At 41.5% G+C, this 15,610-nt stretch overlaps 1 protein-coding gene across 1 annotated transcript in view; it reads left to right on the top strand.

Moving 5' to 3' along the window:
* The window catches only part of GLI1 (GLI family zinc finger 1), a 143,600-nt gene that overhangs the window by 76,270 nt on the left and 51,720 nt on the right, over positions 1-15,610 (top strand). Inside the window, exon 4 of the mRNA XM_044083618.1 lies at positions 11,506-11,701. Within this exon, the coding sequence (XP_043939553.1) occupies positions 11,506-11,701 (196 nt within the window). The remainder of the gene's footprint in view (positions 1-11,505; positions 11,702-15,610) is intronic.

Raw genomic sequence — 15,610 nt, 5'->3', positions numbered from 1 at the left:
AAATTTGACTCCAAACCAGTCCCTACAAGAACTAGGACAGTGAATCTTCTAAATAGTTTCCCATTTCATGGGCTCAGGGTTGTCAGGTTTGGTGAGATGATGAGATACTTACGCAGCCCCCAAATTTGACACTTACTAGGAATGATGCCTCTGGTGATGTCCCTCAGAAAACCAACACACACTTGTATGTTCCTCCTGAACCAAAACCCGGCAAGAGTAAGTCAAACCATCTGCCTCTCTGCAGGCATCTTATTTCAACAGCTGTATATTGATAACTGGGGGAGCTGTATATTGATAACTGGGGGAGCTGTATATTGATAACTGGGGGAGCTGTATATTGATAACTGGGGGAAGGTCAAATTCCCTCAGTTCTGGTATGTGATAAAATCGCTCGGGGGAGGGTCAAATTCCCTCAGTTCTGGTATGTGATAAAATCGCTCGTATAGAAGTTAATGCTGCCAACCTATGATAAGAGATCTCTAACGTGGCTATCACTTTAGTACTTTGTACTTTTCCACAAGAACTTGCAGCCATTATCAAAGCAACCCTTAGTGTTAGGCATCCCTTGAAAAGAAAGCAGGAAACATCCCCCTTGAGGAATTGGATTCCTCTGATTTGGAGGTGGATGAACTAGCCTATGTAGACCAGATGGCCTCCCCTCTTTCTAGGAGTCAGTCACTGAGGGCACCCTATTCTGCTTTCTCCCCACCAAAGGATTTCTCACTTGAGGATACACTCAATAGGATGAAAGATTTCTTCAAATGGGAGTCTAAAGATTTCTCTAAAGCCCAGAAAAGATATAGGGAGCTTGTGGGTTTGTTAGAAGCAAAACCCCTTAGCCTTTGAGGATGCATTCACCAGTGCTTCTTTGAAGCCAGACTCCCAATCCGCTGAGACCAAAAAGCTCAGCCATTTGACAGAGTTATGGATTCCTATAAGTATCTGTACATAATTTGGTTGTTGCTCAATCTGTGGTATCCAGATTCTAGCCAGGGAACTACTGGCACTCAAACCAGGAATCTCTCTCCAAATGGCAGGGGTGTAAAGGACTTGACAAGTTTAATAAGTAAGTCAGCACCTCTGCCACAATGTTCTTCAGGGCTCTGAGTTGCCAAACCTGTATGCTACAGTTCCAGGAGACACGTTTGTCCTAATTAAAGGACAAGGCTGAGGAGCTAGAGCACAAGGCTGTGAAAGGCAAAAGTGCTAGACTTATGCAATGTCACCTTTATTATCAGCAAGCACTCTGTCAAGTATGACTATGATGCAGGGTGGCAGCAACAAAATCAGTTAATAGCACATATGCCTTGCTGAACTCCCAGCCATTACAGGATCATGTAAAAGGAAGCTCATGAATGGCATATTAGAAATGGACCCCCTTCTGAACAAGGGTTTTAAGAGATGGAAAAAAGGGAAAGACAGTGCAGTGCGTGAAACAGCTGTTTCACTGCCCTGCCAAGTACAGTAAAAAGTACTCTGTTGGAGCTAAGACTAAGGAAAGTGGCCATGGGGAAGAAATGCCATTTGAAAGAACATGGCAAGCTGTCCAAAAGGGCAAAGTTGGGGGCCTCAGGGCCCAAAACCCCACCCCAGCGTATACCCTTCCCAGTCCCACCTCCATAATCCCTTCCCAACCAAGAAAAGAGGTTGTTTGGGAGCCTTTGTAATAGAGCAGGAGAACTTCACTCAGGACACTTGAGTCATAAGACTATTGTGGCAAGCTTACAGAATCTAGTTTGTAAAATCAGTAAGGTTCTCAGGTATTCTCCAAGTACCCAGAGAACAGAGATTTCTGATTGAGAGCATATTACTCTGAAATAGGGGACAAGAGAGAGAGAGTACCAGAACAGGAAGATGAGACAGGATTTTACTTAGGACTGTTTCAAGTTCTAAGAAAAGATGGCCCATGGGAGCCAGTACTAATACTGAGATTTATGAAGGTTAAACAGGTTTATAGAAGTGGAAAAATTCAAAATGTTAACTTTGCAGGTGCTGCTTCCTCTCTTTCTCCCTCAAGATTTCATAATTACCTTGGACTTAAAAGATGCCCACCTCCACATTTTTATAGCCAGGTGAAACAAACAAGCCTTAACATTCAAAGTATAGAGTACCCACTGTCAATTTACCTCTACATTCTTTGGTTTATCTAACATACCAAGGATGTTTATAAAGTGCCTGGCACCATGATTGCTTACTGCAGAACCAGTGGGATTTACATTCACTCTTACCTGGATGACTGCCTGATTAAGGCTCCAATCAGAGGAAAAACACATGAATATTAAATAGATAATGGCAGCAACTGCAGCCATAAAAGCTTTCAGACAGGTATGGCAGCTAGGGATCCTGCATGTCCCTACAGACAACACTGCAATAATGCAGTATATTAACAAAGAGGAGAACTGACTAATATCCACTGTGCAAGACAGCCATGAAGGTATGATACTCAGCCCAGTCAGACATGGCCCTACCTCCTTTCATAGGGGGGAACCTTTTGGCAGAGCTACTGAGCAGAGCAGAGGCATACCTTTACAAATGGATGTCGAACAAGGATATAGTTCTGAATTTGGACAACAGCTAGGATTTACCAGAAATAGACCTCTTTACTTCCCCAGAAAATGTACAGCTGAAACAATTTGCTCCAGGACACTAACCAATAGGACCCGTGTAAATGATGCCTGCTCAATAAACTAGGCAGGTCTGTTTCTGTCTTTTTTCTCCAGTCCCTCTTCTACTTGTGGTAATACAGAAGGTGAAGGAGAACAGGCCATAAGTGCTACTCACCTCTCTTTTTTTGGCCAAGGCAAGGCCCTCTTAGGACCGAACACATTCTGCTGCTTCAGAATGTAAACAGACTAAGATCAAGTGGTCATTTTTACATCCCAGCCTGAAGCATAGCTCACAGTTGTCCAGAATTCTGAAAAATGTCCCTGATTTTGCCTCATATTTTTGCCTTGTCACATGTAAAATTTATTTTTTTTTAATAAATCACTGAGAATTACTGTCAGTCAGTAATGCCATACACTACAGTTTCCTGCTTCTTATTGTTCAGAAAATGTATGTTGATACAAAGCCTGTTCTATTAATGTTTTACCTCAGAGTATGGGCCTTTGTTCCCCCATTATTTTTGGATTTGTGTAGAATTCATGAGGAAAGAAGTTGAGAGGCATGGTCTGAAGACCCTAAGGCCAAACAGTTTTGATGATCTAGGTCATATTTTCTGAGGATCTGCTTTCTGTCTTAAGGGATTTTAAATGTAAGGAATTCATACCTAACAAAATGTAAATGATTCTCCCTTTACTGCAAAGAAAGGGTTTGGGCCCTCACCAGACTCCAATGCCTATGACCAGATCTTTACAAAACATGTTTTTCTTATGTCACTGTGAAGGGATTTGTGTTTATAATTCCAGCCTGTCTGCCTTGTTATTCTCTTTTAGCACCTATTCCCAGTAGAACAATTCCTTAAGGGGCTCTTGTATATGAACCTCCCCCAAGAAAGTATTTTTCCACCACTGGACCTCAGCTGTGTGTGACAGAGGTTAAATCCACCAGCTATAGATCCAGCTGCTGGATCCCCTGTAAGGGTGCCTTTTGTGGCCATTATATCTGCCAGTAGAGTATCAGAACTGCAGATGGGTAAATAACTCTGTCTAAAATCTTCTACAAGGGCAGAATAACACACTGGACTAATTCCACCTTTGATGCCCAAACTGGTGTCAGATGTTTCCCCCTATCGCACCCCAAAGAACAAGGGGAAATTACTTTACAATTCCTGTACCTGCATGGGCAACTGAGAGTTACACTAATTATAGCTTTTTATAAGGGTAGGGAAGGCAGGCCTGTCTCTAACTAAGCCATTTCCAAATGCCTGGCTCAGTGTTGGTCATTTTGTGGCAAGACTGCACAAGGGCGTGTCATACCTTACCCTGAAAGAGCCACAGCAGCCATCACTGCCTTCCTCAAAGAGGTTAACACTCAGACCATCTTGGAATTAGCTACTTGGTCATCTGTCCACAACTTCTCCAAGTATTGTAACCTAGACATTACTTCTAGAGGTTGGGCAACATTTGTCATAGCCATACTACAATGTCTACTACAAACCATACCTTCTCAGGACCAGCCCCCATACTGGTCCATAAGTTCTGTGAATTTTCCCAGGTGTTACAACTGGTGCAAAGGTCAACAATATGATAAGCATAATACAGTTGTGTTAGAAACTTACCATAATTGTCACTCGACTATGTTCAGTGTTGCAGTAATATTTCCTTCCCTCTCCTCTGCTTTTTCCTTTTCCTGTAGCTGTTCTGAGGTTTATATGGGTAACCTGTCTCCTTTTTTCCTTTTCTGTTACTCCCTACAATACAGCCCACTCCTTAGGTTGGGCTACTAGTTGGACAGGGAGCTTTGGAGATAATTCTGATCAGGCTGCTGTTCTTGGGATGAATATGTCACCTGGATGGCTCATGCTCTGGTCTCAGTTCAGACCCCTGGAGGTGACAGAGGAAAACTAAATATGGCAGAGATGGATAACACTTATACCACAGATGCGTTGATGTTGAGGTGGCAGGGCACCCACTCAGCCTGGAGGGAGATGAGTAAAAATCTCCTGAAATGAGTCCAGACAGCAAACCTTCTATGTCATAAATCCCCAGTTTTATCCCTAGTGCAACAGTCAACAAACTTGAACAGCTACAATAATGGTAAGTTCCTAACACCACTGCACTTTATACGTCATCAAACTGTGAAAAAGTCCTTGGGCCTTCTCCAGATATCAGAACTGTATATTTCAACCTTCTGAGAAAAGAAAATCCATGCTGTACTGTACAGGTACAGACAACCCCCTATACACATACACTCATGCATGCATGCATGCACAGATGCTTGTTCATGCATGCACACACATGCACAGATGCACGCATGCATGCACACACACACGCACGCGCGCGCACACACACACACACACACACACACACACACACACACACACACACACACACACACACACACACACACACACACGCGCACACAATAAACAAGATTTCTCCAGTCAAATTTACATGTCTACTGACTGTTCTTCTGTATTTGGACTGACCCCACAAAAAATTATACTTAGTTATTAAGGTACTAAGGACACAGCATTTTTAAACCTGCTTGGGCCTCTGTTCTGACAGACTCAGGGCCCCTTCAAGAGAATTGGCCTCACTATTTAAAAAAATGATTTTATTGTGAAGGTAAGGTTTGTATTCAACAGCAAAGACATCATCAGTATGCTAGCTGTGTGTGTTTATTTCATTTAAATAAGTAATTTGCTACTTAGCACAAATACACAACAAACTGGTAATGACATCATCCCATATGTCTGTCAGCCACCTTTAGTCAGAAAGTTGGCAACTTTTACATTAAAAGAAACTGACAGAGCAGGCATAAAATAAATACAATGGACTGACTAAGTACATACCAGGATTACATGAGCAATGATTTGTTGCTAAACAGAAGTCAAGTGGTGCTTTTGCATATTTGGGAAAGAAGTGTATTAATAAATATCTGCAATTCCACTTAAGAGGGCCACTGAACTTCACAACAAAGTTGACATCCCTTATTGGAACTCAAAACTACTTTATTAAACTTCTTTCAGCAAAATTCAGAAATAGTGCTTCAGTTGACTTCCTTCAAAGGTCAGTGAAGGCAAGTTCTGTTTTTTCATAGTGAGTTGATTAACTGTTGTGAGTGGGCCATCAGAGTGACAAGGACATGTAGTACTGGTACATTTTAACTGGCTGTGACTATATGGCTATCATTTCATGATTTATTTATGGAATCAAGACTTTTTTCTCATATGGAATGGAAAGACCTCTGCTTTTGCATTCCATTGTTTAAAAAAAGACGAGTGATTATGCCCAAACTGATTGAGAAGCTTTTAGCCTGATGAAGGGATTATGTGAGCTCCATTATTACCTGTATCAAGGAGGTTAGTACTGTTAACTAATCACCAGTTATTACCTCTGATTGCTGACCTAAGAAAAAAAAAATTTACAAGTGATTGTAGTCAGATCTCAGTGTTGGTTCCTCTTTTGGGGAGCACATTTATATGATACTGAATATAAATTAATTAAAAATGTTAACACTAACAGACTGTCCATGTTGCCATATGAAAATCCTCAGAAAATCAGTATGGTTGAGACACTGGAAGTTAATTATACATTCCTGGAGACACCAATGCCCATTACCAATACAAACACTAGCTGAACGAACTGGAATGACTCAGTGCTGTTCAGAATGTATGATCAGAGTGGAAATGAGCAATACTTTGCTACTGCAGTTTTAAAGGGACATTTGTCTGTGTGCCAAGGTACACTGCTGTGTGAATCCAGGATGGCCAGTAATGTGAAACCACAGTCCCGCATTCTAGAAGTAATCCACGAGGGGTACCTTTGCATGCTGCATAAATTGAATATTTGGCAAGAAACTGTTTGTGGCATCCTGGCACTAATAAACAAGTTGAAGATGAGGCTTACAAATGAACTGGATGTTGAGTGATAGGGAATGCACTACATTAGTATTGTTGGACCATTGCACTAGGAGTGGTCAACAGCCTCATGATGGTGCAAACATGTGCAGTTTGACCTTTTTTTTATTAAAAAATGCTTTCTTGGCTCCCATAGCCATAATGACAATTAGCTAGCAGTTGGTGCCCTGCCTCCCCAGACTTGAAGGACTTACCACTGGACCAGGGCCATTAGTCTAGGGTTACAGTTGGTGGAATAATTATCCATCTTCAGGGTAAGAGAAAAATATCAAGTAATTTCAACCTAGTGTCTCTTCCTCCTAATCATGGCGATTTTTTTATATGACCTCCAGTTTTATCATTGAGGGATGTATGTGTCATTATCTAGGCATGTACACATGGCCACTCCCCATTGTGACAGATTAGGATCTGCCCTCTTTCCACTGGGCACACATACTGATGTGACATGAGTAATGCTCTCCAGCCTGCAGTAGAAGTCAGCACAATGCCAGGAAAAAGCCATACTGCCCTCCTTAAGGTAGACAAGCTGTCCCAGCTGTCCACTGACTGCTCAAGCTCAAGACTGGCACTCTGCCTTCCTTGGTCTCTTGTTGTCCTCGGGTTACCAGTAATTCAGATAGGCACCATGTCTCTGCACCTACAGGTCATCACAGAGAGTGCATTTTTGTTGCCATGAATAATAATGCAAAGTGGCCTGAATTGATCTGCAGGGAATAAACTACCTCAGGGAAAACAATTACAATTCTGAGGATAATATTCACAAGGACAAATTGAGATATGGTAGTGGCCGAGGTACACATCAGATTACTTTAAACCTTCAGAGAATAAAGTACTACCACTGGAACCTCCTACCACAGCCATCTTAGTACCTCCCTTAAAGAACTAAACTGGCTAGAACTCCCACAACTCTCCTTCACTTTAATCAACTCACCCTCGCTCATAAACTTATTAACCACCCCTTAACATCCCTTCCCTTCAAACCCTTCTCCAACCCTATTACCCCACTAGGCCCCTAAGATCACACAACAAAAATCAACTCACTGTTATCAAACCCAAAAATAATGAAACACAAAATGAAGCAACAAAAAAAACAAAAAAATACTCCAAACTGCAACGCCAACAACAGAGATAGTGAAAAAAGTTTTCCTTTAATAACATGTCCTGGTACCTCGATAATTCGCCTTCAATGGAACACCTCACCAAACAAACCCATCTCCTTAAATACAATGAACAATTGACTCATTAATCAATCAATTCATTATTTAGCCTGCAACAACTTATATAACTCCATTGAAGGCGAATTGCCAAGGTACCAGGACATGTACCTTTTTTTCACCGTCTCTGTTGTTGGCGTTTCCTATCTGCTTGCAGTTTGGAGTATTTTTTTGGTTTTATCAAACCCAAAACCTCAGCAGGAGAAGCCATATTTTCATGTACCATATCTAAACTTTGGAACAATCTTCCACCCTCTATAACTCTACCTTCCAGCAGCCTTTTCAAGACTGCACTCAAATTCCACTTAAATTTGCACTGGCTTTGTCCTTGTTCTAATCCAGACTAACACCCCCACCTTTACCCCCCCCCCCACCTAGACTCTTAACCTAACTATACTACCGCCACTACTAACCACAGTCAGAAATAGCTAGTTGTCTTTACATACTTTAACATCTTGTCTGACAACTTTGTTACTAATATTATAAATGACAAGAAACTATCTTAACTTGCAACATTTACTGTATATACTGTTGATAATCAATGTCTTGTTATTGTATTAAAGCCAACAACCTGCAATGTTGTTTACTATTGCTGCAACTTTGTATCTCTGTCATGTACATGATGTGGAGCTTTTCTCCCCGGGCATCCGCTGAAAAAGGACCTGCGTCCAGTCGGAATTTCCCGGTAAACAAATGTAAATAAATAAACAAACAAACAAATAAATAAATACTACAAACCATTTCACTTCAGAAGTCCATTTACTGCCCCTGATGGGATGGCAGTGAGACTCATACAAATTTTCACAAAGACATTAAAAGGTGTGAGCTCACATAAGAAATCAACTATGACATAACTTACACATTTTTATTCATACAGAGAAATGTCATGCATGCCATCTAAAATGAGAAACTTACCACACTTCTTGGGCATACTAAAACCAAATATTTGCAGATATTTTAATAACAAATAATTTCAAAATATGCATAACAAACCCTCAGAAAGTGTGCTCTGGCAGCAGATTAGTGAAATGAAACATGCCATTCAGGTCATATTGTTGCAAGATCTGCTTTTTTAAATGTATTCAACAGACATCTTCAGAAGGCTTGTGGAGTAGCTATGACATGCTAGCCAATTTGACAGCATGAATTTAGTAGCAAGGAGGCATTACTTTGGTAATCAACAGTTTACTGTACAGCACCTAGATGACTTTTTTATGAGGAGAGAGGGATAAATATTCAGAACTATGTCTAGAGAAAAAGATATGTTTCACACTGTGACTAAAATCTCAGTCCATTTTCATAGGTTCCATATTCATCAAATCTGGGTTTGACATGCCCTGTATGTTAGGCAAGGCAAACTCTGAGCATGATGGCGAGCGTTTAGGCGAATAGAGCTTGGAGTTCTTTCAGTCGGGGCAGGCATGGGTTTTGAGACCCTTTATCCTTTTGGTGAGGAACTTTGTGGCCTCCAGCTGCTGCAAGTGTCGGGTCAGATACATTCGAATGGGGCATTGTACTCAATCATTGGTCTGATGAGTGATGAGTAAAGGAGACTATGACCTCCCTTGATCTAGATGAGAATCCCTTCATGATAAGGTGGGCAATGTAGAAGGTCTTCCTAACTACTTTAGCTACATGGGTGTCGAATGACAGACTACTATCAACCTGGGTCCCCAGGTCCCTGATAACTTCTTCTGTGCTCAGTGGATTGCCACCTATTTGGTAGCTAGGGGTAACCGGTATGACTATGCATTTTTGGCATTTAACTTTAGGCCGTGGCTCTGGCACCAGTTATCCGTTTCTGTGAGACCCTTCTGAAGGATATCTGTGTCAGATGTGAGTTTGCAGTCATCTGCAAACTTTGTCTAACCCTCCTGTGTTTGCTTGTACAGATGCCCAGGACTGAGCCCTGTGGTGTGACAGACTTTGAGTCTGACATGGCGCCAGCAGCTCTGCCCCTGTGGGTTCTGTCACTCAGCCAGTTTGCAACCCATCTTGTGATGTATGGGTTGACATTTAAGCTGATGAGTTTTTCAATGATACCGCCTTAGCCAGATCGAGGTAGGCTGTATGGACTGCCTTTCCCTCATCAATGGCTTTGGTGACTGTTTCGAAAAAGTCAACCAAGTTTAAAAGGCATGATCTGCCTTTGACAAAGCCAAACTGGGTTGGATCCAAAGTCTGCAAATTCCCTATGTCTTTATTTATGAGGTCCATTATGATCCTCTCCATGGCTTTGCAGATAAGGCTTGTCAAGCTAATGGGCGGTAATTTCCAGGGTTGGTGGAGGCACCGCCTTTGTGAAGTGGTACCACAGTTGCAGTCAGAGGTAAGACTTTGATTAAACAGCTGTCCTAGCTGTGGGTTTAATTCCTCATTGAGTTCATGGAGCACACAGCCGGGGACACCATCAGGTCCCATGGAAGCTGTGTTTTTTGCTTTGGAGAGAGCAGTTCTCACTTGAGATGTTTCTCTCACTGAACCTGACAGCCAGTATGTTGGCAATGTCTGTAGGATCAGGTAGGTCATATTGTTGCAAGATCTGTAAGTGCTAGGCAGGCTGTTTAAACAACCTTGTATTGCACAGTTATGTTTCCTAGAAAGTTTAGTCAGTAGGTTTATCTTCTTTCTTTTAAGGGCCATAGTATTCTTCCCTGGGGAAAATTTGTGTGAACCTATCCAGTTATCAAAATTTAACTTGAAAGAGGCTAAGGAATTGCATTACTTAACAGGAAATTAAAGTTTGTTCCACAGGTAGTCTCCTTTGGACAACTAAGCTGCCCCTCCAGACAGACATATTTATGATATGGTGTAAATTGAGAGTTTTAGAGTGTTTGTTTAACGATAACCTTTTAATCTAGCCAGACAGTTAAGGGAGCCTAGCCCTTTGTTCCTGTTGATTATTAAACACTGAAATCTTTCAAGCTGGCGTACATGTTCTGCAAGACACATACTAATCAGAGCATTTGCTCTTATGTTCAGTGATTGGTCTAATAAGACGGAAGTCTTGCACAAAACTCCGAGAGAGAAACCTGCTAAGACCAGTCAATTCAAAAGGGTTGAAAGTCCAAGTCATACTTCAGAGGGAAATGGTCAATAATCCAGCCATAAGAGGCCAGTAGTTAAATGGTGGTCAACAGCATCAGGTGATTCCATTAGGAGGAAAACTAGAGTATGACACAAACAATTCCATCAGAGAACTCACCAGGATTGGGCACCGAGCAATGAAAAACTGCAGGAATGCGATCCTCTGTGCTGCAAAGGCAGTGATAAAGTGTTACAAATCTGGCAATAGTAGAAAAGTACCAGAGTGACTATATTTGCGAGAAGTGTTCTGAATTTTTAGTTACACATTACCATTAGAGTGAAATAATACTCTTTTGATCTACACTAAAGATGCTTTTTCTTTCATACTCTTAAAATATATTCTGCTGTGATGGCGAACTGTATTAATGCTTTTACTAATCTGCATGTTCCTCTGTGTAGGTAGTACGCAGGTATATGTGTGCACCTGAAGCACTCTGAATGCATGCTTCATGTGGGCGCACCTTTGTATTTGAGCATCAAAGTAAGATGTATTGAAGAGTTTCTTTCTCAATATAATTATTTTATTTAAGATAAGCTTTTTAGGGCTCTAATGCTGTAAAATGATAACTGTGGTGTTACTTGCACTGGAAAGAAGCAGGAAGAGCCTAAACCTCTTCCAGGTTTTAATATGTATTCCTTCAAACTGCGCTCTCTCTCAATGGAAATTTCTCTTGCTTGTAGGCTGCCGCTTTCCATCCCCCAGGAACTCAGTAAAGCTAAGCAAAAAGCGTGCTCTGTCAATCTCCCCGCTGTCAGATTCTAGCATTGATCTCCAGACTATGATTCGAACATCACCAAACTCTTTGGTTGCTTTTCTCAATTCCCGATGTGGCTCTGTTAATGGGTCCTATGGACACCTATCTGTTGGAGCTATCAGGTAAGGTATTATTTCTACTTAAGAAACTGCTGAAAGTGTTGGGCAGCCTACCCTAGTTAATCTGACGTAAATCTTAGCTAAGATTTAATAAAATGCATATTTTATTTCAGTGCTTATTTTCCGAACTCACAGCTCATTTTTTACAGAATATTCAGCAAGTACGCATTAAGAAAATTCTGTTCCGAAAGCATGTCATTGTTTATTTCTGTCCTACTGCTTACCTTACAGTAGAGTGCGGTATCACATGGGTTGGCAGGGTGACGAAGGTACATTTTAAAAATCTCAGTGGAATTAGTAATGTATTATTACAAATGCAGTTTACAGTTGATTAGTACAAGGAAAGAGTAAATATATAGTGCTTCTGCATTTGGTTTGGATTCAGAAGAATTAAGCATCTTCTCAAGACACCCAAATGATCTTTTCAGCTTGTTAATGCAAGACGGTGTATTAACACCATCTACTGTGCTAAAAACTGAGTTTAGAAGCATAATCTAGCTGTGGTAAGGTGAGGGAGGCATAGTGAGGAGGGCAGGTCTCTTCAGGGACTGCTTACCTCATGCAGGGATGGGAAATGAGAAGAAGATACAAATATGAAGACTTACTCTCAGTGCTCTTTACGTCACATACTTTCATTCTGCTATCTCATCATTTTTTTCCAAACAGGATTTCATTTTTCTTTGCACATCTCCTACTCCCACCACTTCCATACCATAGTACCACTGCCAAAGTGTTGAGCCCTTGGATGCCTCAGTGTGCTTGAACCTGCTAGTGTTGTAGTGGAGAAAAAAGCCACTGATGACTGAGGGCAGTGTATCTGTTTTATTTATGAATAGCAGGAAAGCATTGGCTCTCCTTCGCCTTGAAGAAGGTAACAGTCAGAGAATAAGACAACATACCAGTGTTCCGGAGGGAAAGTGGAACACCTAGAAAGTGGGAAATGAATACCATCCTTCTCATGGGGTGGAAGGATGTAAGACAGCAGTCAGTGCAAGAATTATATTTGTGAGTGAAAAGAACAATGAAATGATAGGTGGACAATGTACCTTTAATAGGAGGAGAAAATAAGCTTATCTAGTTTTTCCTTTAAGTGCATTTAACATTATACCTCCCTTCTCTCCCTCTGACCTATCTTCCATCTACCACATACCTTCTTGAATGTCTCTGGGGATTCCCTCTCCACCATGTATTCTGATGACCCACAACACTCACTTTGTAGTAGCAGTCTGCGATATCCAGGCAAAAGTTAGTGCCTACTTTCTGCTGCCTGTGCCCCCTTATTCCCCTATCCCTTTCCTGTTTGTGATGACCCATGCACATCTTCCCAACATAACCTTGTGCCATCATAAGTTATGCCCACACCTGCTGTCTCTTCAGGTCTCTAGTACTAAAAGCTCCAGCTCCAGCACTCCACAGGTACATCATTCCCCATCCAGTCCCTGCAGACCTTTTTGGTAGCTTTTCTCTGGACACCTTCCTACAACCTAATGTATCTTCTTGTACGGCCTTTGTAAATGCACATGGTACTGAAGATGTGGCCTGAACAGAGCCAGGAAGAGAAACAACATTATCTCTTTGCTTCCAAAGTCTATCCCTTGAGGGTACTCCCCAACATTCCAAAGTCTATCCCTTGAGGGTACTCCCCAACATTTTATTTGCTGCTGACCTTGTCCTCTTACCCTGCTTCCAGTGATTCAGTCCAGGTATGATCAACCACCCTGCATCATTTCCCCCAAACTTCTCCCATTCGTTCCACACCTCCCAGCAGATGTGAGTGTGGCTCAGATGCACTACTTTGCACTTGTCTGCACTGTATCTCAGTTACCATCTTTTTGACTACATGGTCAGTATTCCAAATCCTTCCTTAGGCTCTTGCCCCATTCACACTGCTGTACTTGTCTTGAGTCATCATTTATTAAAGAGGTTGATCCTTCTCTCTCTTCTGTCACACCTGTCTGAAACAAACACAGTGAAGAGTACTGTACACAGGAATGACCTTTGCAGTACTACAGAAGTGATGTGCTTATTCCTGATACTGTTTCTCTCACCACAGTCTTTTATGTCTAACCTTTCAACCGTGCATCAGTCCAGTGCTTCTTTCTTGATCTTACTATCAGCCCCACCAGTTTACGTAGCAGCCACCTGTGTGGGAACAAGTCAAAGGCCTTGGTGAAGTCTAAGTACATCATATCTACCATTTATCTCTATCAAGCTCTCTTGTGCCTCAGTCATAAAACTATAGCAGGTTTCACTGATGGTTTCTTCTGGCTATGAGCTTGCAATGGTTGCTGTCTTGAAGACTGGAGATTGCACTTCTCTAGAAAAGCAACCTTTCTTTCCATCAGGGTTATTTTTGTGACTTTCCCTATTTCTGCTGTTAGGTTAGTAAGTTTCCATTTCTCCAGACCCCCATAAATGACACTGCACTTGCTGTCTTTCAGTTCTCAAGTACTTCTGCATTGATTAAGGACCTGTTGAAGATCTCCATTTCAGGTCTGATAGTATAATATGCAAATTTCTGAGGAACATGAGATGCAGCCCTACTAAACCTTGTGCTTTACACTTCTTTAAGGGATGACAGATCCATCTCTATCTTCTCCTTCCTTCTCCTGCTATTTGTCTAGTCCTGTCACTTCCCCGCCATACTTCACCTCTAGCATTCTAACATGACATCCTTCCCTTGTCTTCATGAAAAATGAAGAAAAGCATCCACTCATTATGTCTGCTTTTCTCCAAGTGTTCCATTATATCCCTCCTTTCTATGTGCAGCCTAATCATGCCTGTCTCTCATATTCCTTTCACCTACCTGACTAAAAGCCCTTTCCTGCTTCTACCTTCCTTTTCAGCTTATGTCTTTACTGCTCTCACCACTTCTGTTGTCTTTCTATTAGTGGCCTTGTAGTGTACCTTTTTCACCTTCCCACACACCCTTTCTACCTTCTTCTTCTATGGCATAATCACTAGCCTCACTGGTCTTTGTTTTTGGGATCTTCTGTAGGCTCTTGTCTAAAACTAGAGTTGTCCACCCTTGACCATTTCTGTAGGTTGATTACTACTTTGATTTGCTTCACTACCCTAACCAGTCTTTCACCCTTTATCCTAGCTCAGTGTAATCCATCTCCATAACAGTCCAACATAGGGGTCTAGTTTAAATGAATAAATTTTTAAAATATGGAAATTAAAAAGTCAAGAAAACAACACAAACAGCATTTTTGTGGGGGGGGGGGGGGTAAGTCCCCCATTCCCTGCTAATTATATAGAGCAACTCCGGGATCGCACTACAGTGGGGAAAAGGGCACAGTCTCTGATTCATGGTGTACTGCAGTCTCACTACAATCAGTTTAACTTTTTAAAATGTCAATCATATGGTCTTGACCATATGAATTTTGACATTTTAAAAATATGATCCTCTAAACTAAACCCTCCCTTTTGGTTCAAGACCTCAATCAGCTCTTGCTCTGTCTATTCTCTAGAACTTGGAATTTCTCAGTTTGCTTCCGGTCTCTGAGTATTTCTTTCTTTCTCCTACAGCATTCTTTTACTCTTCCTGCTAGTCTCTCATCCCTATTCATTCATATGTATGGAGGCTGATACACTATGCTGACCCACCCACATTAACTGCCAGAGCTCTTACACTGGACTGTGACTGCTGTCTTACCCATGAACTAATTTCATATTCAATGCCTTTCTGTACAGATTGCTACTCGAACTTCATCCTTTCCATTGCCACCATTTTTGAGTAAACTAAGCACAGGGCCTTCTCCTTCTTGTTAATGACCCATCTTTCTGAGATATTACCAGTGGTCAGACTTTCCATCCTTTTGCTAGGCTACTAGCATTCCTTTCCTTACTAATACTACCTAGTTACACAGCGTAACAGCCTTTTTACTTCTCTGATAAGCTTTGTATCTA

The sequence above is a fragment of the Protopterus annectens genome, chromosome 9.part0, assembly GCF_019279795.1.
Source record: "Protopterus annectens isolate FY-2018-M chromosome 9.part0, PAN1.0, whole genome shotgun sequence".
Taxonomy (NCBI): Eukaryota; Metazoa; Chordata; order Ceratodontiformes; family Protopteridae; genus Protopterus; species Protopterus annectens.
This window is presented reverse-complemented; position numbering and strand designations above follow the sequence as displayed.